Genomic DNA, 23,337 nt, shown 5'->3' with positions numbered 1-23,337 from the left:
TCTGGAACAGTCTGCCAGCGGAGGTGGTTCAAGCATCTACATTGAACACCTTCAAGAGCAAATTGGATGCTTATCTTGCTGGGATCCTATGACCCCAGCTGCCTTCCTGCCCTTTGGACAGGGGGCTGGACTTGATGATCTCCCGAGGTCCCTTCCAGCCCTGATGTCTATGAAATCTATGAAATCTCTTCAAGGCAGGTAGTGTCTCTTTTGGCAGGAATAAGGGTCTTTAGCTCAAGCAATAGAAGTGCTCAGGCCATTGAGAGAGGATGGTATTGTCATAGGACATGAACTGGAAGCCCAGGGTTTCGTAGTTTCATGGTTTGTAGGGTCAGAAGGGTTCAGTTCTCTGTCCTCACATACGGAGGACTGATGCAGTCTGGGTGGGGAAGTCACTTTAGTTCTGCGTCTTAGTCCCTCATCTGTAGTTGAAAGTGGGATTTTAAGGAGTGGTGAATCCTAATAATACCATAGCGTCTCTCACAACATGGATAATTGGGTCCAGGTCGATACCTGAATGAACTGCAGCACAGAATGGATGTCTTGTGACCTTGGGCAAATCATTGAGTTCAGCTGCAACAATTAGATTAGAAATTGGGGCTCAGATACCCTCAGTCCTCTAGATCAGTGGTGCTCATTGTTTTGGTCCCATGGGCCAAATGAACAGTGTGGGGCTGGTTCGTGCACTGGATGAGACCCTGTGCGCTGGAATTGGGCCTGGCGTTGCCCTTGTGCTCCTGTATCAGGCCCTGTGCCATCTCTGCCCAGCCCTGCATGCCATGACTGGGATGCCATGCTGCCTCTGCCTAACTCCACGCTCCAGGACGAGGGGCGGCAATGCCCTGCGTGCCTGCTGTAGCAAGCAGGGCTGTGGCCTGTGGAGAGCCCACGCGGCACTGGGGGCTGGATCTGAGCACCCCTCCTCGAGAACCATCTCTTGACCAATACCGTTTTGAATAACAAGGAGAGAAGCATCTCTAAGTTGTTTGTTGCAGGGAGTGAGATATGTATGGTACACTCAAAATCTTGCCTATTCAAATAAAATAAGGGAAGTAGAGTGTGGTATTCAGAGCACTGATCCATCACTATACATGATGTATGTGAAGACTGGGGGCGTAATGCCTAAATATTTGCTTTGGGCACTAGTGAGTTTATATACAATATTTGCTTTGGGCAATAGTGAATTTTTATACGAGGCATGTGTGGAACCAGCTTGAAAACTTACTTGTTTTTCTTTTAAATGATCGTTTTCTAGGAGGACCTGACGATAATTTAATTGAAGGTGGTGGATCAAAGTTTGTCTGCAAACCAGGGGCCAGAAACATTACAGTCATCTTCCATCCATTACTCAGGTAAGATTGCTCTGTACATCTGTAGATAAAAGAAAATAATAGGAGCAAGTAGAAACCACTTACTTTAACCAAGAGGGCTTGTGTGTTGTTTCAAATGGGGGTCGTGGTTTCGGAGACAAATCTAACCGCAATAATGATATATTCGTGTATTTATGTTCCCGCTATAAAGGTTTTCTTCATATGTAAAAGAAAAATAAATAGCAAGAGCCCAGGTACCATTGTTGTAGATATGCACTTTACCTCTTAAAACTTGCTAGCATTCCTGCTGGGCTTCCTGGCTTGTTCAACCCCTTTCACATCAAACAACGTAATTCATTATTGATCAGAGCTGGGAAAAGTTTAGGAGTAGTTGTCGCAAATTGCTTATGATTTGCTGTCCATTATGCTTAATAAAAGCCAAAGGAATATTTTATGTGCTGCAAGGTAAGTTAATTCCTTGATAAACAGGTCCAATTTATGGACTGCAAATTAAGTCTGGGGTCGGAAGTGCAGCACCAGTTTTCTAAAACACATTAGAAAGTCTCAGCTGAAAACTCATTGAGGGCCCTTCGAACTTCAAAATACGTGAGCTGTGGTGGTTGGTAATGGGAGGGTTGTTACAGCACTGTTCGGATTTAATCTCGTTCTTTCCACCCTGCGACTTGCTGATTAATTTTCTTTTCATCCTCAGCGGAGAGGAACATCAGGTCTGTTTTTTCTGCCCACCAGCTCCTTGCTCACGTCTCGTTTCCTTGCAGGATTCCCACTTCTATGGCGTTGCCTGCTTTTCTCCCCAGTTGCTAGCGAAACAGACCCAGAACAAGAGCATTTCCTTCCTCCCCCCCATAACTTACTTTTAAAAATCACTTATGTCCATGTACATTTCTGCCACCAATTTGGGATCTGATCACGAGTTGAGGGGAACGCCCTGATTGCTTTTGAAGTCGGTGAGAGCTGTAGTCATTCATCGTTTCTCTGGGTCAGAGATGCAGCGGAAAGCATGTTCCTTGCCCTGAAGCAAATACAGGGCTACAGATCATAAACACTTACTTTCAATTTGCGTTTGTGCTCCGGAGACGCAGCGCAGCTGGGGGATTCGGGCAGGGGGCCGAGATGGGATGCCAGCGTTTTAGCACTGCCTTTGCCACTGCCTTGCTGAATGTTCTTCGGCAGGTCGCCAAACATTTCTGTACCCAAGGATCCCCAGTTATTAACTGGAGATAATACACCTTCTACATGCGTAATACATTCTCTTTTTTATACATCCTTGCAGTACATGTGACAGCTAGATTTACTAATTAAGATTTGTTAGGCGGCTGGAGGGAGGTGAATGGAAGAGGCTGTATGTATCCAAATCATTTATGTGAGAGTTTTACTGTGAGCCTGTAGCAATAAATAGATTAGGTTATTTTCGTTAAAACAATTTATTCTCCCCCCGGCTCAGTTAAATTGGAAGAAATATTGATTGCAAACTTCAATGCTGTTTTTGTTTTTGTTTTTTTCTTCCCTTTCTTTTGACAAGAAGGTTTGCTATGCATTTGGAGTCCCCCTTTAATGAATTAGTGATAATTAATAACTACCACAGAACGAAGCCTTAGCTTACTAAAGCATATTTCATAAAGGCATCAGCCACTTTAGTGTAAGTAATGTACTGTTCAGAGCGAGCACTTCACTTTGGTATACAGTCCTAACTCTTCATCTTTAGTGACTCTGTTGGCTTGTCACCAGCAATCAGATATTATTTTATTGCTGACACTCTACGAGCTGTTGAGATGAAATGAGAATCTTATTTTCCCTTTTTCTCCCCTCTTCCTTTCACTCCCAGCTGACCCTCCTACCGCCACCCCACCTGGTCAAAAAGATGACACGTTTTGAATAACAATTTTCATGATACGCTCCGGTTTCATTACCAGCATGATGGGTAGGCAGCGGAAATAATTTGTGTCACAAAAGCCGTTACAGCAAGATTTATGATTGAAAGATCTCGGAGTACAATATGCCCGTCACCCAGTGGAAAAGACGGCATGTGCAGCACCTTAGCTTACTTTTCTGGAGAAGGACATCAGTAATGGTAGGAAAGGAAGAATGGCTTTGTGGCATGCATTAGCCTTTTCTTACCCCAGTGCACTGCACAGGGAGGCCTGTGCCAGGAGGGGAAGAGGTTTTAATAATAAGATTTGTTTAGTGTAATGCTGCTACCCATATCCATCAGGAGAACAAATAGGTTTGCAGGAGACCCGGCTGTTTTGGGTCTAAATGGCTGTTCTGAACCCCGATGTGTGCGTGAGAGCTGCCTCGTCAAAACCTAGATCAAAGGTGCCTGGGGTGGAAAGGCATTGGTTTCCAAAGTACAGGTTTTTTGGGAAGATGGCAGGATTGACTTTTGCATAACCCCACCTCCCAGTAATAACGAAAAGAAAAAAGCTTTAAGGCATTTGGGGAAAAAATACAAGTCACATGTAAGCTTTTCTTACTACCAGCAAGCCGCTTTGCCAGGTTAGTAATTTGACCACTGGCCCTAGAACGTCATCCTTGACAAAAAGAGCAGATTTGATGAGGTTTTGATGAAATATCATTATCCTTTGGAAGAAATCGCAGCGCAAAATGTTACAATTGCTACATCTTTTCCTGACTTTGGTACCTTATCCTATACTTTCTCATATGAAATCCCTTCCTATCATAGAGGTATCTGCTTTAGAAATGCTTATTTTTTGTTACTTTAATTTTCCCATTCATTATTAATCCCTGTGATCATCGCAAGCCATTCTTTGTGGGTATCAAAGTTGGTATATTTATCTGGATTTTAAAAAAATGATATTTTATTTGAAAGTGGAATTTTTTTCCCCTTATTTATATTAAGTTAGGAAAGTTTTAAAAACGGGGATGCTAGCTGTTCTTTATTCAAGCACTTATTGACTGTGGAAGCACTGAGTCGAAACGGCGTCGACTGATCTGATGATGTAACACTCCAGGCTTATGTTTCACTGTTTTGAGTGTACTATCACTTAATATCCTGCTGAGCTGAATCTTGTGTGAAGAGTTGCAAACCATAACCTTCCCGCTCTCCTATCCCTGGGTTTGAATTAATCTCTCGTTTTGTGTGTCTGCTCCAAAGGGTGGCCCTTTATAAATGGTATCCGTGGACTCCACACTTGCTGCATTTCGGTGATTTCTCAGTAAAATACGCTCAGATTATATATTTTTTTCTGTTGACCGCTCTTGAAGTTGGGCTCTGAAAAGTAGGTTGGGTTCCTCCCTCCTCATATGAGAGGATCACATCTTGATCCAAAGCCCACTGATGTTGACTTCACTGGGCTTTCATTGAACCTACGTCAGCTTTGTAGGACTACAGAGAATTAAAAGCCTCGAGCGCTTCTTTTAATCAATCAGATCAACAGAAATCAATCTGAATATGTGAAAGGAGAAGATGTGTTGGATAAGAAGGTGCCATTTGTATGTAGAGTAAAACCCCACTTGAAAAATAACAAATGCATTTTTTTTTTTAATTTTGCTTCCAAGGTCTTGCATCCTATTACCCCAGACACAATGCTACCTTCAAAATGTCAAAGAGGACAAGTGTGCAAATCTTTCCCAAATCCTGCCTGCCTGACTTAGCATTCACGTGGAGTAGCAAGCTAGACTTGGGAAGGGAGATTCAGTGCCCCTAAGGAGCGTGGGTCCCAATTTCCACCAGGAGAAAATGAGATGCGCACCAAGCCCCAGATTAATTACCAGCATTTAATGATACCACCTCCCACATAATAAATGAATAGTAGATTTTTTCAGAGGCAAGTGGGTATTCAAAAGGGTTGATTGCTGGGAATAGATTTTTTTTTTCCATCAGGCTTTCAATATATGAAAACTAATTGCATTTACAAATTGAAGAGGAATACACATCTGATTTTCCTTAATTACATACTGTGGGAGGTAGTGAAGTATAAAAGTTGGCTCCATGAAAGAATCCGGTTGCTCTCTTCATCCACCACTAGTAACTGGTGTCTGTTCGAGTTGCTAATGGGCTTGGGCATAAGTGGGGTTGGTTTGTGGACTACCGTCTCCCACCATTGCAAGGAAATGTGGTGGACCATATCCAAAGCCCTTTGCATTATGAAATCTTAGCAGCCTGAGTGATATCTGTTGTAACATTTGTTTCGTGATGGAAGGGGTTTTTTGGGGGTTTTTTTTAATTTTTTTGTTTCAGCTGGCATTTGAAAGACACTTGGCTCTTCAGGGTAATAATCATTTTACATATGCTTTATCGAGTATGTTTATTACCAGACAATTGAAGAACAGATGTCTGCAGTCTTGAGGCTGTGGGGGAGGGACAGGAGGGAGCTGGAGATGTAGGGGATAACAGCATTTCCAATTGTGAGACGCAGTTGATCCTTATGCAGCTGAGCGCCATTTGGATGCGGGGTCTCAAGGCTGCAAGGGTTTCCCTTTTTTATTCATATCAGCCACACTCCATTAGGATCAGGCAGCAATTAACAGGGTTGCGCGATGGAACAAGGAGCAAAATGCTCATCAGCCTCGAAGGGACAGTCACTTCCTAGCAAGCCTGTATCCATAGGAGGAGATAGGGTAGAGAAGCTGTAAGCTGTCTTGGCACCCCAGTTTACCTGCCCTTCTGATGGACGGTGTCTGTCAGATGGAAAACTAGCTGCCTGCCTGCAAGGAAAGATTGCAGCCTGGTATCGGTGATGGTAATCATTGTGTGCAATTACTAGGAATGAATAGTAAAAGAGCAATTGTGGCTTAAAGTGAAAAGAAATAATAAATAGGAGCCTGCCATCTTGATTATATGGTGGTGGTGCGTTTGCTGTGTAAAGCTACACCTTAGTGTTTGAGTGCATGAATGAAAGGAGAGATTTCCAAATCGCTGCTAGGTAACTTTTTCTTGCTTTGATTTGCAGGGGAGAAATTTTAAAATAAGGACATTTAAATAAGGCCGGGATTTTAAAGCAGCCGTGCTTGGCTTACACTGACTTTGTCATCCATTCAGTTACCCGGGGAACGTTGGATTTTTTTTAAGAGATGTATATGGGTACATTATCGTGCTGGCCGAGTATGTGCCGTTTCCCCTTTTAGGGACAAAACCTAAAGTGTGACTGTCTACTCATGCCGCCTATTGACGCCAACCATGCTGGGAAATCTGGTAGATAGTATGTAAAATAGGCGTGTCAATATATGTATGTGTATGTATTAGGCTCAGAATTAGAAATAATTGCAACCAACTTTTCTGTTCAGTTCATAATGGTCACTCAGGCGACTTTGAACATCTGGACAGGAGTGCAAGCTGGTAGCAATTTAAACGTTCGACTGTGTCACTCAAACAAAAGAATGCACATGCATAATTAAGAAACTGTCAGTAGTTTATTGATAATGCTTTACATTAAGGTAATATTTATAAAGCTTTAATTATTAATGTTTCAGAGAAATAGTTTTAAAGGAATCATGCCGTAATGTGTTGTAGGTGTATACTATAAACCTGCTTTAATATTTCATGTTACTGAGGATGCTATTATACACATGACTTATAAATGAGGGAACATGAAAACGTTGGTGTTTTGTAATATATATTATTATTTAATGCTTTTACAACACATTATATGTTGTCCTAAATGTTAGGAAAGTATTTTTGATATTTGAATTATTATAGTAATGATGTTGAGTCATTTCAGGCCCCAAATTTGGGCTTTTACCAACTAGTATTTGAATGAAAATGTATGAGCTAACTTCAAGAAGCATTTCTCTGGACTTCCAGAGAAATGTGCATAACGGCATTGCACGGTGCTTAGCGACCAGAAAATTAAAATTAAGCCAAAATGGAACTGACCCCTCTAATTTCATGGTTCAAGCTGAATGCGTTCAGCAAACAAGCAAACCCGTTTAATAGGACAGGAAAAGCAGGTTTTAAAATCTCTTATTTAATAAACTAAGATTTTGTTTTCAACTGTAAACATTTCCTTGCTAAGTTTTAACTTCTCTGGTCCCTGCTACGTTTAATGCCTCAATTAGCATTAATTATGGCACAAATGGCAAGGGCGTTACATGTGCACCTAATCGAAGGCCTTGTAAAATGGCAAATCATCTGTAAAAATGTTCTATGTATAATGAACTTATACTGTCTATGTATTGAACTTAAAATGAAGAATATTTTTGTGGCTAGTTTGTATTGCACCAAACGTGTAGTGGGTCCAGGGCTTACAATCAGCAGATTATTAGCCCCAGCTCCTAATTGCACCAGGGCCAGTTCAAGACCTTGGTGCAGTCTCAGTTAGCTGATTGCTGGCCCCCGCCCCAACCTTATAGGCACCTGGCTTTCAACTTGCAGGTGGGCAGAGAGCTCAGGATTATGATCCCAAGCTCCCCCTTGTGCTGGCAGGTAAAAATGACATGATTGGGATCTGTGTGATCACTGATCCCCAGATCTCATCTCCTGTCGTGCTCGTGTGGCATAGCAGAAGGTGCAGTTATTGGGCTTGGGAATCAGATCCCATTATATCCGTCAATGTGTACTAGGAGCCATGGGGATTTTTAAAAAGCATTTATTTGTCAAGAATAAAACTGTTTCTGATTTGTCTGAAGACATCTCCTTTATAGTTGCTTGTATATTTGAAGCCCTGTACAAATATTAGTCATGCTAAGCACCGTTTGCAGGAGATGGGTATTATCCCTGCTTGCCCATTGAGTAAATTAAAATAGAACGACTATAACGCACCCGGGCTCAATGATAAGGTGATGACAGGCAGGATTTAGGACTCAGAAGATCTTAACTTCTGATTCTTAGTATGTTAAAAGTGGTGCTTAATATTCAAATCTTTATTCTGGCATTGGTAATGCTCATTCGAGAATAGCGTTGATGAACATTTTATGCGGCTGCGTTTATACTAGATGTTTACTTCGATTGACCTCGGTCTCAGGCGACAAAATCTTAAGCGAGCAATTTGACATCCACCTAGTGAATTTTTCCTCCCTCTGGTTTAATGAGTATTTAGAAGACATTTAGTTGATGAGTCCCTTGCTGTTGACATTTAGTACTTTATATCTGTCAACACCAGGAATGAATGCTTCTTGTAGGCGCATCCTAACTCTCCTTCCTTTGACAAGCTCTCATGAAGTCTGTGTGGCTGAATTACAAAGACACATTTCAAAAATCTTGTTGTGACATTGCTAGGAAGAGGGTTAGTTGTGATTCAGGTCATTGCGAAAATGAGGTACGTGTGTGTTGGGGGGGTGAGAATCACTCTTTATGCGTCGTCTTTTTTTTTTTTTTTTTAAATGCTTTATGAGAGCTGACAATCTTACAGTCTGTGTCTGATTAGAGATGACAGTTTATAAAAACCTTAAGGTAAGTCTGCTCATTTCCTGTGACAGCAAATAAAGTACCCCTACCTCCCACACAAACACGCGCTCGCCAAAAACTCCTAATATGTGATACATTCATCTTATATTGTCTGTCAAAGAATGCAGTACATCCGATCAGTCAAGGTTTGAGTTTTCAAACATGCCTCATCTATACTGGAAATCAAACGGCTTGTCATAAATTTCATCTCTTCAGCTCCTCCTTCCTCTGGAGCAAAATCAGTGCAACCCTAACTAAGGTGCAAATGTCAGCGATACATTGCACAGAAAGTCCTAGTCTGATCGCAGGTTTCAAACCTGCCCACGGTGAGTACCGGAGAGAAGGGAGAAGCTATTTTTTTTTTTTAACCTGTAACTTTCACTTTGCTGCTAGTTGATAGCAGGTTATTAGTTACTTGCATCGTCAAAGCTCTTTGCAAACATCAGCACATCTTCCCAGCAGCTGCCTGAAGAAAGCAGGTGAAGTATTTGGTGTCTGAGATGTGGCTAACGGCCACGGAGGAAGTGTGTTGGGAAATTCAGAATAAGAAGTTAGGGTGTCCTCGGTTTATCACTGGTCCAACACGTCTCGTCTCGTCTCGTCTCATCTCGTGGAGCATGCCACGTGTGCTTCTGCAGCCGGGTAAGTAGGCCTCTGTAATAAAACATGGAGCCCAGCAGATATTAAAACAAATTAAATAAATAAAGCCAGGTAAGTATTTGAAAGAGAACTCCAACACTTTCCAACCTCAAGCAACTTTTCTAGTGCCTGAAATGCAAGCATGTCTTTCTGAAGATTTCGCATGGCTGAGATGCCTTTGTGGCTTGCTTCTTTTTGCCGTCTTTTCATAGCTTCATAGTTCATAGGGTCAGAAGGGACCTGAACAGATCATCAAGTCCGGCCCCCTGCCCTGGGCAGGAACATCTACACGTGTGTTACTGCACAGTAACTAATTGGGCATAAATTCGATACCTGCACGATGCAGGTATTTGTTAACAGGCGATAACATCTAGCTAACCCCAGAGCTTTCCAAGGGTAAACTTCCCCCAAAAGGCTTCTGTGCCAATGCTTGTGCGTTGTCATACAAATTCATGGAGTAGAAAAAAACAGGCCTCTGAAATGCTTTTTACATAAATGACAGTATTGCAAGACCAGCTCCGTGCTTGTGACAGCGGGGACTGGTCCACTGCCAATGCCTGAGCTGTGTTTGTTCAGACAGTCTTTATAAAACAAGGACCAGGAACTGAATTGTGATGGGCAGTTACATGACTTTGTTTCAGAAGGAACCCAGACTTTTCCTGTCACCTGTAAGTTGTCATCGCCGAGCAGGGTCTTCATTGGCAATCTCAGCAGGCTAGGTTGCAAAAAGTGCAATGAAATCTCCAGCTCTTTAGGGTAGTCTCTTCAAGCCACAGCTGTGTCTAATGAACATTGGGAATGGCAGTGGGAACATAACCCAAGAATGATGCTTGTATCTTCTGATCTCATTCATTGCATGTAAACATGGCGTTTGGCATAATTTTTGCAGTATTGTTACTCGACAAACTCGTGTCCAAATACCAGTGGAACGGGTGCCCGCGCACCCGCTGAAAACGGATTTTTTTTACCATAAGGCATGTTCATGGTGTATACTCTGCAGATCTGACATGGAAAAAAGTTCCTGTTACTGCACCATATGAGTTCAGAGCGGGAAACAGATGCGTCCATGATGCACTGAATTGAATTCAAGATTTCTTGCATTCATCCTCAAGGCGATGAGCAGTCCACAGTCCAGAAGCCTGCACAACCCCAAGCGTTGGGACGAGGACCGCGGGTAGCCGTCCTGTTCTTCAGGCACAGTGGGGTGGCTCAGATACAGAGTGAAACTCGTTTCTGCCACAGACTGCTTTCCTGGTCGTTAGTTTGAGTTGATGGGATGACCACCAGTAGTGGCATGACTAACTTTAGTTAAAGCACCCCCGCCACCATTTTGAAGCACGGGGAGCCTGAATTCACATGACATGGAGCTTGCTGGAGTGTGCCAGTTGGCATGCTCCAGCAGACTCAATTAATTGACTCAGTTAATTGAGTCTGCTCCGACACATGCCAATTAGCACGAGTTGGCGCAGACGTCTGGCATGTGTATAGGTGCCCTTTGTGCTCACATTTCCAGGAAGGCATAAATACAAAATTGCAATGCTGCTCATATTCCATATCTAAACATGTGTTTTATCTATCCCAATTCTGTTTTAAAAAATATGTCAGTTTGGAAGTACTTTTCAGAAATGACACGTCTTTATCCCCCGTTTCCTCCTCCCCCCGCATTTGGACATGTTTAACCTTATTCCCTACCTGACCTTTCGTGTCTGCTTGAACTGCCCCCCAAATGTTTCCTTTCGAGTCAGTTGAATGTTTTGATTGAATTGATGCAAAATATTCCATTTCAAATCATTTCAACAAAATAGAATATTCCACTTTAGGTTTCACTGGCCTACCATGTAATATAAATGAAATATTTCTCTGGCAGAAAATTTTAAAAAATAAGTCAAGATTTTACTGTGGAAAATTTAAATTTTGCAGAAACTTCCTTCTGTGGCCAAATGATTTATTTATTTATTTATTTATTTATTTTTTTAAACAGACAATTCCTTATCAGTTCTAGCCTCATTCCTATTGAAAATGTTTTGCTTTTTTCATGGAATTCCAGAAAAAAACCTGCTGTAATTGGAATCTGCAGCAAAGAAAAACAGAGGTATATTTTGTCTGGTTGGGTCCGGAAACACTTGCTTGTCAGGTATATTAGTAGTAATTGCATACTGTGTAATACTAATACTTAGTACTTCCATGGCACCTTTTATGTGATAGCTTTCAAGTCCTTTACAGGCATCAATTAATTAACTCTCTTCACACCTCAGCATGGGGTGTATCACTCTGCACATGAAAATCCTCCGATGAGCGTCTCATGGAGAGAGGTGAATCTGAAACTTTTGGCTCATCAAAGATGTTTTGTTATACAGATTTGAGAGGTATATCTAAAATTCCTAATCTCAGATTTGGATAATCTGGTTTTATTTAGTCCATATGATTGAAATGTGAAATTGGAGTACCAAGAGATTTATTAAAGTCCGTTAGGATACATGGTACAAGGCAGTGCCAGGCTAGCTCTAAAAATTTGAAGGCTACCAGTTCCCTGCTTTTAATCACAAGAACGTAGTTTTTCAGGGATTTAATAAATTCTTCCCCTGGAAAAAAAATATCGTCCTTCAATATTTTGGGAGTGGACCCTCTCATGGGAAGTCTGTGTGCGTATTGCATTGCTCCAGGCAGCCACCTTTCCCTCCCAGTCCCTCTATTCACCTTGTCATTTCACCTAATTACCCTTCAAACCTCTAATTCTCTACAATTATCTAGTACTTAGGGTCAGAAGGGGCTTTAACAGATCATCAGGTCTGAATCCCAATTTTTTAAAAAATTTAAATATAAGAGGAAGGATAGTTCAGTGGCTGCGGTGGCAACCTGGAGATTTGGAGATTTAGACTTGGCTCCTTCCTTAACCACAGACTGCCATGGGGAGCCATGTGCTAGTCACTCGTTCTGTTTGGGTCTCAGTTGTCCACCTTTAAAATGGGAACAAGACGCTATCCTGACCTCAGCAGTGTTGTGCAGAGAAGGACATTAAAGAACATAAGGTGCTTAGATGACCGCATTGATGGGGCAGAGACTCTGCAAGTCTGGTCAGTGCATGGATAGGCCCTAATATGTGCTTTACATACCATATTTATTCATGTACCACACACGGCTTTGCCCCAAAAATATGCCCTCCAAAATTGGGGTGCATGTTTTAAGTGGGAAAGCTGATTTCTGTGCTGGGGTGGAAGCATAGGGAGCCTGTAGGGGCTGCTGGAGTGGAGGGAGCTTTGCAGCGCTCCTTTTTTTGTACCCTCTCAGAGCCACTGCTGAGTTGGGAGCAGATTTTGGCTGAGGGAATTAAACCTGCAGTTTTCGCATGAGTAGCACCCGTCGGGATTCAGCCATGCAGTCAGGATCCCCCGCCATGGGCAGGATTCAGCCATGACTCTGGAAAAGTTTGCATTCTGCTTTCTCCAAACATGGTGCATGTCTTATGTGGCGTGTAAGAAAATACAGGGCAACTAGTAAAGGCTTTTCTCCTTTTTTTCTGAATATTAAGCAGTTGGCATACTGGGTATCACTGCGCATATGCGTGCGTACATGTGTGTCTAAACAACAGATCAATACATTCCAAGCATATGAATGATGCCTATATTTAAACACGGACAAATACACAATATTCAATTACAAATCATGTAATTAATTCAAATGTACGTAAGTTTGACACTTGGTTTGAATTATAATTATATTGTCTGTTTACAGAGAAATAAACAGAATAGCCTCTGGTTACAGAGAAATAAACAGAATAGCCTCTGGATAGCATGCGTATAACTGCTGGATTTTTGTATTATCTAAAAATTACAAAAATTTTTGTTTAATTTCTCCCCATCCCATCCCATCCCATCCCATCCCATCCCACGTAAATGTATTTGAAATAACCAGCCATGCGGTTAGACTTCCCATGTGCTCCGATTCTAGCTAAATTGCTGAGCTGCCATTCAGCTTTTTTTGATCTGTGGCTGGGAGTTGGTTTATGTAACTTAATTTTTTTGCCCCTAAATGCACCTTTCCCACCCTTTCATTGGGTTGAAATGATTTTTGAAGCAAGGTGGCCCGGTGGGAACGTGAAACGGAAAGAGACACTCTTGTTCTGGATTTTGAATCCTTTGAACTTGCTGTTGGAGGCTGAATGGAAAGCGGACTGGTGTTTCCTGCCTTTTTCTTATTTATCTGCTGCCAAGGAGCCAGAGCCAGAGCCCGTGTGCGTGTGCATGGTGGGGGTTTGTTTTTTTTTTGGTTTTTTGGGGGTTTTTTGTGAAAGCTGGCTGAATGAAATGGCTATGTTGGTTAGGCAGCTGTTGGAGCTGGCATGCTGGGTATGACTGCAACAAAATCAGATAGTGGCAAGTGTTAACCTGAAAAGAGCAAGAGGAGAATGATGATTCCTCTCCCCCCACTCGACCCCACCTCTCTTTGCATTAATTTTTTTTAAAGCATCTGAATCCTTCCACCTTGGTCTTTAGTACTGATCTGTACCTGGGATGTCGTGTGTTGCGAAAGATGAAATAGGAGAGTTTGCATTGACAGGCAATGGTGGTGAGGTCTGGGGGTCCCGGTAAATATTTACGGCTTATATTTGGGTGCCGGTGGCCACGAGTTGTGTTTAGCGGTCTCTTGCCATTGTTAGCATTCGGATTATTTCCTTTGGAGTTGGTGCGAATGAAGCATAAATGCAGATGACTTGTGGTGTTTTTCCTCCTATCTGCGTTAAAGCCTTGCAGGCAGTTCTTTCGATATAGTTCAGTGTTTCTGTTTGTTTGTGCAGTTTTAAGTGAGCATTTAACCACAGATTCTCTTCCTCGATGTGTCAAAAGCCTTCTGTTTAGAAATGCTTTTTTTAGCATATGGTCACGTGACGAAAGCGAAGTGCAGGGAATTATGATCCTAAGTTATATTTCCAGCTCTGAAGCAGCTCCTTCCTTTGTGCTGGTGGGAAAGTCCTGTAATTGCACCGTGTCTCCGTTTACCATCTGTAAGATGTGATAGTGTCAACTAATACGTAGCTACTGAAATGTTAGAACACTTCTGCTCCATGTGGGATTATAATAAATCATAGCAGCATGCATTTATCCCCTGTGATTATTATAGGGAACTTCTCTTAGCTTAAGTGGTAGAACCTTTTTGTGTTGCATGGAAAGTATCTGGTTGAATCCCTACTCACTGCTGTGATATGCCTGTGTGCGCAGCTGTGATTTTGTCGCATGCTGTCTTGCTCATAACTGCGTCCCGTGACATGCACTCAACTCCTTTCTTCCATTCCTGGAGCGGATCGATTCTAGACATTTGGAGATCCCACAGAAAAGTCAAACAGGAGCTTTTTTGCTCTCCATGGGTGCATCTACACACAAAATTAAAGCAGAGAAATAAATTCCAGTGCAAATGCAGCATTTACACGTGCACCTGTGACCGCAGCACTTTGAGCTGGGGCAGAGTAGCCCTGGGGTGGCAGGACGTGTAGGGGGTCAGCCCTGGGCTCTGGGTGGTGGCAGCAGAGGGGCTGGTGAGGCACAAGGGTGCCACAGTTTGGGGCTCTGCAGGAGGCAGTCCCTGCACTTCAGCACCCTCATGCCCCAGCTGTCCTCTGTCACCATTTACACATGCAAAGGACTATTTTAGCAGAGTTAATTAATTTATTGCACCCTAATACACATGCGGTGCGCATATAGATGGTGACGCTTTACTTCAGAGCTAATTAATCGGCTCTACAGTAAAGTGCACATGTGGATGTACCCAGTGTCACGTTCAGAGGACCCTGATCTTCATGTTTATCCCATACCGACATACAATAATACACCAAAGCTATCCACGTGTTCGTATTGTTGTAAGCCTCCTTGTTCTCTCTCTTCACCCCACCCCGTAATGTTGTAAACTCTAGGAATGGGGGTCTGTACTTTATTATCACTTTTTCTTATTATTTATTAGCTATGTTTACGACATTGCATATTGCAGGATCTTACAGTGGTCTCCGCTCTCTCTCCCCTGCAAGGATTTTTTTTCTTGTAGAACTGGCTTACGTAAGAGGAATTTGTGCAGGGATCTGGTGTGGGCCCAAGTGGCAATTTCCATGAATGCTGCCGTTGCAGCATGTATGTGCTGGTTTGAGTGGCGCTATCCAATGCCTCTTCCCAGGCAACAAAATGCAGTTTAGCCCCATTGCCATGTTTTCATCCCTGTGGCATTTTTATTTAAATCCTTTCAAGCTAGTGTTATGATTCTTACACTTGCTTCAAAAAAAGAAGAGATTATGCTTTTCCGAGGTGGTTGTCTGCATTGTAATTTTGCATGGGCATCTGAGCCTGAAGCAAACTGAATGCTTCCTGTTGGTTCAGTGCTTGGCTCTGCTATCTCCTAGAGCAGGGACGGGCAAAATGTGGCTCGCGGGCCACTACCCAGCCTGCAGAACCCCTAAAAAATTTAGAAAATTAATATTTATTGCCCTGGCTCCCTGTCACACGGCCCTCAATAGCTTGCCAAAACTCAGTAAGAGGCTCTCTGCCCAAAATAACTCAGTAAGAGGCCCTCCGCCTCTGTCCTACAGAGAGTTGTGGCTACATGGAGATGATCAGTGGGGCTAGTATTTGCCCGGGACTGGCTGTGTGACCTTGATGGGGAGTCATTTCCCCCTTTTTTTGCCTCCCTTTCTCAAAGGTGGGAGTAGCAGTACTTACGTCCATCGAGCATGTTGTTATCTCCTGCTGGGTAACTCTAGCAGGGCACTAAACACTCCCTCTGCGTGGTTGCTTTTGTCTTTTATATATTGTTTTATAGCCCCTTGAAACCTTTTTTCCCCCCTTTCAGAGTCCCTGCATGATTAAAGGAGTTCTGAGTAGTTTTCCTGTTGAAGCTGACCCAGTGAATCGCAGCTTGTCTAAGGGCTATGGACATTTATTTGAGTATATGGACATCAATAAATAGTTTTGTTTCTGCAGAAAATCCAGATGGTAAAATATAGCCAGACTTTAATTTGTGAAATGGACCTTTAAATTCAATTGTTCCTCATAATAGTGGCAACTCAAGGCTTCGAAAGCCAAATAGTGCCATTTAATGTCATTGACTTTAGGCCTATTTGTATCTTCAAATTGCTGTTTTTGTTTTTTTTCTTCTTCTGCCAAGACTATAAAATAAATGCTACAAGAGAAAAGCAGCTAAAAGCTTTACCTTTTTTTATTTTTATTTTTTTTTATGGTGCCTTCAGAACCAATCCCTGTAATAGCATTTAAAACTAATGGAGTGGTTGTTCTAGGGGCCCGAAATGATGTGGTAATGCCTCTGAACAGAGAAATGCATCTTTTATTAAGGTTTTATACTGGCTGCCCTAGCTGGCTTCTCACCGAGTGAAAAGGCTGTAGTGAATGTGTGCGCAACAGGTGTTATATGTACCATAAAAAATAATGATGATTAAATAGTCTCTGGTGCTTTTCAATGTTAATCATTTTAGTGATTTTTAAGAATTTCATTATCCGTACAGTACCAGGAAAGTGAGCCTTTTAAAAGTAAAAAAATGTCTGGTTCCACATGTTCGCACCCCAGACAACTGTTTAGCTTTATTGGACGGGGCTGTTTCCATCCAAGCTGCCTAGGAAATAATTGATGTATTTAGGCTTGGGATGTGCAAGGTGAGGTCTCACTACTGGGTAAGGCAGGCAACAGGTGGAGCGGAGGGCCATTTGCCACGTCAGTACCTTCATTGCAATCTAACTGTAACTTTGTGACTTTTTAAGGGCAGGAGGAGGACAACAAGCACAACACAAAGCAAGAATGACTCAAAAAATGATCCGATTTTGGTTTCCTCTAATGGGTCACAGAAGCTCCAGGGGAAAACTTGCCCTTCTGCCAGCTTATTTTTTCTAATGAAAATGACTGACAGCATTGTTGGAGTGCCCTGGTCTAGTTAAGGTCCAGGCTGTGGCTAGATCACAACCAAGAAGATCAAAATGCTGCTGCACAGAGTAGGAAAGTTTTTTTTAAATGTTATGAACTTTTTAGAAAGCTGGGGTGGGGGGAGGAAATGCCTTTCTTGCCACTCTCCTTAGCCACTTTGCAGTCCAAAAGCACTTTTTCTTTTTTCTTCTTCTTTATTTATTAGGCGACACCAGTTAATCATTGCAATTCATTTGTCAATATGAAAAATCATCCCTGCTAATACACCACATGGTTGATTTTAATGAAAATTGGCTTTGGAAGTCAGTGCGAGGATCAGATTGAGCCAGCACTGCACATAAATCATTAAGCAGAATTGAAAGCAGACTGCTGCTCAGAAGTAGCCTTCTAGTACAGATTAATTAATTACTGGGGATCTATATTCGGCAAGAGATGGTCTACCCTGCTTTCATTGCTGTACCCCTGCTCCGTGCCTTGTGTCCCTCCGTATGTTTTTCCTAAATGGTCCCTGTGGCTTCTTTGCACTGTAGTTCTGGGAGTTTCTTTCATGTTGCACTTCACGCGTTGCAAGGTTTCCCATGGTAGGTTCATTGAGCATCCTCTTTTTCCTTAATGCCCACTGCTCAGTAACACCTTCCTGTGCTGATCTGGTGGAGAGTCTCCTTGCTCCCTTGCAGTTCAGTTTGTTATTGCTTTGAACCTAATGAGTTTCTAATATTGCAGTAGTGTATAAGCACCACTAAGAGTAGTTTTCATGCTCTCCATCCTTGAGTTTGTATTGCAGGCTCTCCAAGATAAGCTTTTACATAAGAGTAGTTGCACTTCATGTGCACCTTACTGCACTGTATGCAGGGTTTGATTCATAACTGGGTGGGTGGGGGTCTGCAAAAAAAAATTAAACCAGTTCATATAATACATACACATACATGTATGTATATGTATGTATATACATGTAGGTATAAAATTAAAGAGAGGTTAGTGCTTTTTCACCCTGGCTCTGTGAGTTCATTGGTTAACAAGTCCACTTAAGTGAAGGAGTGATCTGATCAGAGACCCCCCCCCGGTTATGACTTTCAAATCTTACAGGGGCGCTCTTGTTTCAAGCTCCCCTATATTTTGCACCCTGACCATATGGTCATTATTATTGGATTGTAATATGTTGCTAGAGCATGCAGGAAATTATAGTACCATTTGAGGTATTCACAGGGTAGGGGCCAGCCCTTCCTCCTGTAATCAGTTTGGCGGATGACAACAGGCTTATTTGGGAGTCACCATTGGTAAGGCTAGAACTGTGCATTTTTATGTCTCATTCCTAAAAAGTACTTTTAAGTATGTCCCATCAGGTATCTCTTAAAAAGTGGACCTGCGCTCTTTCAGTTAAGGTTTTGGCTAGTGGTTTTAGGGCCTTATAGCAGCAGAGGGAGCTGTGTTTTCCTGGACAATGCAAAACTTCAGCCATGAGAAACATTCAACATGACAGAGCCAGGGTGAAAAAGCACTAACCTCTCTTTAATTTTATGTATGTATGTATGTATGCATTAATTATAAAAAAAATTGGCCTCTGATTACCTTGGGGCCCTTATGCAGCAGTCAGAATGCAACAACAGACAAAAATTTTAAATCAAGCCAGTTCAGCTAAACCAGCTGAAGCAGTTTCCCATCTGTTCTTCATAGGCTGTCAGACCTTCCCAAAAGCTCAGGAAGGAATCACAGAATCACGGAAGTCGGCTCGAAGGGACCTTGTAGATCTTCAAGTCCAACCCCCTGCCAGGGCAGGAGAAAAACTGGGCTCAAATGAGTCCAGCCAGGTAGGCATCCAGCCTCCTGTTAAAGCCCCCCAGGGTAGGAGCCAGCACCACTTCCCTTGGAAGTTGGTTCCAGCTCCTGGCCGCCCTGACCGGGAAGTAGTTCTTACGGATGTCTAATCTAAACCGCCTCTCCAACAACTTGTGGCCGTTATTCCTTGTTATGCCGGGGGCGCTTGGGGAAACAAGGTCTCTCCCAAACCCTTCTGGTCCCCCCTAGTGAGTTTATAGACGGTCACCAAGTCCCCCCTCAGCCTTCTCTTGTGAAGGCTGAACAGGTTCAAGTCCTGCAGTCTCTCATTGTAGGGCCTGCCCTGTTGTCCCCGGATCATGCGAGTGGCCTCCTCTGGACCCTCTCCATGCTGTCCACATCCCTCCTGAAGTGCGGCGCCCAGAGCTGGACGCAGTACTCCAGCTGCTGACCAGTGCTGCATAGAGGGGGAAGATCACCTCCTTGGACCTGCTCGAGATGCATCTGTGGATGCAGGACAAAGTGCGGTTAGCCCTGCCAACCGTGACCTCGCATTGTCGGCCCATGTTCATCTTGGAGTCAGTAATGACTCCAGGATCCCTTTCTGCCTCCGTGCTCTCAAGAAGGGAGTTTCCCATGTTATAAGTGTGCTGCTGGTTTCTACTGCCTAAGTGCAGCACCCTGCACTTGTCGGTATTGAAACCCATCCTGTTTTTGCTAGCCCACCCCTGTAACCTATCCAGGTCTTGCTGCAGTCTTTCCCTCCCTAGTAGTGTGCTCACCTCACCCCAAATTTTGGTATCATTAGCAAATTTAAACAGGGTGCTTTTTCACCCCGTCATCCAAATCGCTGATAAAGAAATTGAACAGCACGGGCCCAAGGACCGAGCCCTGGGGGACTCCGCTGCCCACTTCCCCCCAACTCGAATATGACCCATCCACCACCACCCCCTGAGTACGACCCTTCAGCCAATCTGCAATCCATCTGACTGTGTAGGCCACAGTTGCCTAGTTTTTTAATGAGGATGGGGTAGGAGATGGTGTCAAAGGCCTTGCTGAAGTCCAGAAAGACTACGTCCACGGCAACACCTGCATCCAATGATTTTGTGACCTGATCATAAAAGGCAATAAAAAAAAAAAAGAGGTGATGCAATGTATCTTGAAGGTTGGCAAATACAGGCTCTGTCAGGCTGTTCTACATTTCATTTCAGAATTGATGGTTTTGCTCAGAAAACACTCCGAGTCCCATTGCGTATAGACCCAAAGGAGCATCTGCTTGAATGCCTCCGCTGAACTCAGCTGTGGTGGTGTCCAGATGAGCAAGAACTGCTCTTTCAGATGTGTTTGCATCACATTATATGTACCAAGTGGGAGATGGGACAGCACTGCAAAAGGCAAAGCTTCCCCCTTCCGTGCCTTGACCTCTACTTTTAGGCATGGTTCTTTGGGTGTAGGTGTGATATCTTTTATTAGACCAGGGGTGGGCAAAATGCAGTCTGGGGGCTGGATGTGGCCCACCAGGCCATTCTATCTAGCTCGCGGGGCCCCTAAAAATTTTAGAAAATTAATATTAATCTGCCTTGGGCTGCCTGTCTTGTGGCCCTCGATGGCTTACCAAAACTCAGTAAATGGCCCTCTGCCCAAAATAATTGCCTGCCCCTGTATTAGACCAACTAAATTGTCAGAAAAATGTTCTTTGCAAGCTTTTGGGTGCAAACACCCTTTGTTAGGCATAGGGAGATGCTGCTGATGTCTTTTCCGCCCCCCACTATTGAGTTAGTCTAATAAAAGATATCACATCTACCCAATGAACTATGCCTGCCTATCTATGTCCTTAGACCACCACAGCTACAAGCAACAACGCCAACCTCTACTGTGCATTCGTACAGCTCAAAAGATGCCAAACTAGTCTTATGGGTCTGAAACCGCGAGGTTTGCATTCGTGGCAGTTCCTTTAACTGCGTAGTCCTGGGTTCAGTTTCATGGGCCTATTTTTATTTATAAGACCTTGGACCCCTATTTGGTTTTTTTGGAAGTGCGGCTATTCCCATATCCACCAGTGCAACCTTGACGCAAAACGTTGACTATCCTAAATGATTTAAGATGCTTTGCTGGTGAAGTTGAATTTTGATGAAACTACAAACTACAGCCTCATTAACACCACAGAGATGAATTACAATTGATAGCATTACTGCAAACCCTCGAGGAATTGACAACAATGAGCCGCCACCTGTTCAGATTCTTGGCATCTTCAGTGTTGCAAATCTTAATATAAAATTAAAGGAACCTTCTCTGAATTAATTGAACTTGAGGCCCAGTTGAATATGAGACTCGGTTGGATCAATGGAGCGTCAAGTAGAAAATGAACGAAGATGGGATGTGTGTAGTGTCTCTCTTTATTTATTTTTTTTTAAATGTAGGTCTTCGATTAAGGTATTTAGATTAATTACACAGTCTGAGCCTCTTTTTTTTCAGAGGGTGGGATTCGTGCTTGTAGTCTGCTGATGGGGATTGTGTACTGTCACAGTCGGGATGAAGCTCACAACCAGTGTTTTAGTAACAAACGGCATTTAGGAAAAAAAATAAAATGTTTGTTCGTCTAATTTAATGTATGTTGTGAGAAAGATATAAAGGCTGCTAGTGAGAGAATCAAAAGTGGCAGGGTTTTTTTTCTGTCTTTCTGCCTCTAAAGACTGGGGGGAGAAAATCTGTTCTTCAGTTTCAATATGATTTTTTTAAAAAAATCTGACACTTAAATAGATCTTTTTCAGAGCCCATGTGTTGTGCGTTGTTTCAGTTGTCCTGGAAGGTTTTAAAAATACATCTTGGGGTTGTTTTTTTCCCCGCCCCCTTCCATACAAAATCAGACTGGGATAACCAAGAGTGGCAGTAGATTTTCATGGAGTTTAATAGGCGTGAATCCCTCTCCCCTTGGAATTAGCACGGGGCATAGAGAGCCTGGCTGGAGGAGAAAAGGATGTCACTGTCACTCATGGGCATTTGTTGAGACTTCCCTGCATTTCATGGCAGGTCCCAGCAGCTTCACACAGAAAAAAGTCAAATTGTCAAAAGACATTAGTGATTGTCATGTCGCAGACCTTTGCCAGCGCAACCCTTTGGAATTGCAGTGGAATGGCTTTTTTTTCCATGTTTCCTTCTCCCTCTTTAAATAACTAGGGCAGTCAAAGACAGTTATGGGGAAAGCTACTATTTAACCCATTTGTAGCCTTTTAAGTTTGACTTTCATGATCAGTAGGACACAATAATTATTTATTTGGTTTCCTGGTTGTCTTTGTAGTTTGAGGAAGCTCGATCCAGTGGTGAGGGCACTGTCTTAAGACTTGGGAGCCCTGCATCCTGTTATCATGCATTTCTCACGTAACCACGAGCAAGTCACTTAACCCACGTCCTCAAAGGCATTTTTGTGCCAAGCTCCCATTGAAATCTGGACTTTACTCTGCTTCTTTTTATCAATAGGTGTAATACCATTTCCCCATCTCACAGGGGTGCTAATACCTTCAAGATTCGCCGGTTGTTACTCTTCAGTCTGAGGCAGCAAAGAACCAGATTGGCTGCTTCTGATTCTGGCATGGTGCTCCACAACCTCATGATGCGCCTTTCACAAAAATGTAATGCCAAGGCTATCTTCATAGTCAAATCTCTAGTCAAGGCACAGCTGCTGGCAAGCAAAGATGTCCTTTAGATAGTATAGGGTGCTCCATTTGGGGTAGTGGGTACCTGCAGAAGGACTCTATTTGATAAATATGCTTGTTGCTTTGGTATGCAAGGTCTTTGCCTTGGGGAGCTTGCATCATAAATGAAGATGTGAGAAGAGAAATCCATGGTGGAAAGTGCTGGGAAGGACAGCAGTGGGGGTTAGGCCATGGTCATGCCATTGCTTGAGTGGTGACGCATGCGTTTTGAAGTTTCTCCAGGTCTTTATAGCGATGAAAGCTATGGTTTATATACATCATAGAAGAAGCATGTTGTAAGGAGCTATGTAAGTGAAGAGAAGGTGAGAATGAGTTGGCCCATGTTGAAGGGAGCCAAAATAATTTCCAATAAAGTTGGAAGATCCCAAGGCAAAGTTGGGCAGCTCTGTGGCTATTTTTGCACACCGGTGCCCAGGGCCGCCGGTCTGGTTGTCCTTCCTTAGTTACACTACTGAGAAGATCAGTCTAGGGGAGTTAGAGCTGTACCCAGAGATGAGTTGGAAAACAAATGGGTATTGACTATTGATTTAAACTTATTTCCAGTTCTTGACTAAAAATCTCTAACTACAAAGGCTAAAAAATGCAGGATACTAATCAGCATGTCAAGAAGCTTCTCTTTGAA

General features: G+C 42.9%; 1 protein-coding gene across 1 annotated transcript in view; it reads left to right on the top strand.

The window, feature by feature from the left end:
- EXOC4 (exocyst complex component 4) overlaps nt 1-23,337 on the top strand; it is a 577,394-nt gene that overhangs the window by 272,040 nt on the left and 282,017 nt on the right. The window contains exon 10 of the mRNA XM_090041546.1: nt 1,256-1,352. Coding sequence (XP_089897672.1) covers nt 1,256-1,352 — 97 coding nt within the window. The remainder of the gene's footprint in view (nt 1-1,255; nt 1,353-23,337) is intronic.

The sequence above is a fragment of the Crocodylus siamensis genome, chromosome 4 (genome assembly GCF_052110815.1).
Source record: "Crocodylus siamensis isolate JL-2025a chromosome 4, ASM5211081v1, whole genome shotgun sequence".
Taxonomy (NCBI): Eukaryota; Metazoa; Chordata; order Crocodylia; family Crocodylidae; genus Crocodylus; species Crocodylus siamensis.
The sequence above is the reverse complement of the archived record's forward strand: the minus strand, read 5'-3'. Positions and strand labels throughout refer to the sequence as shown.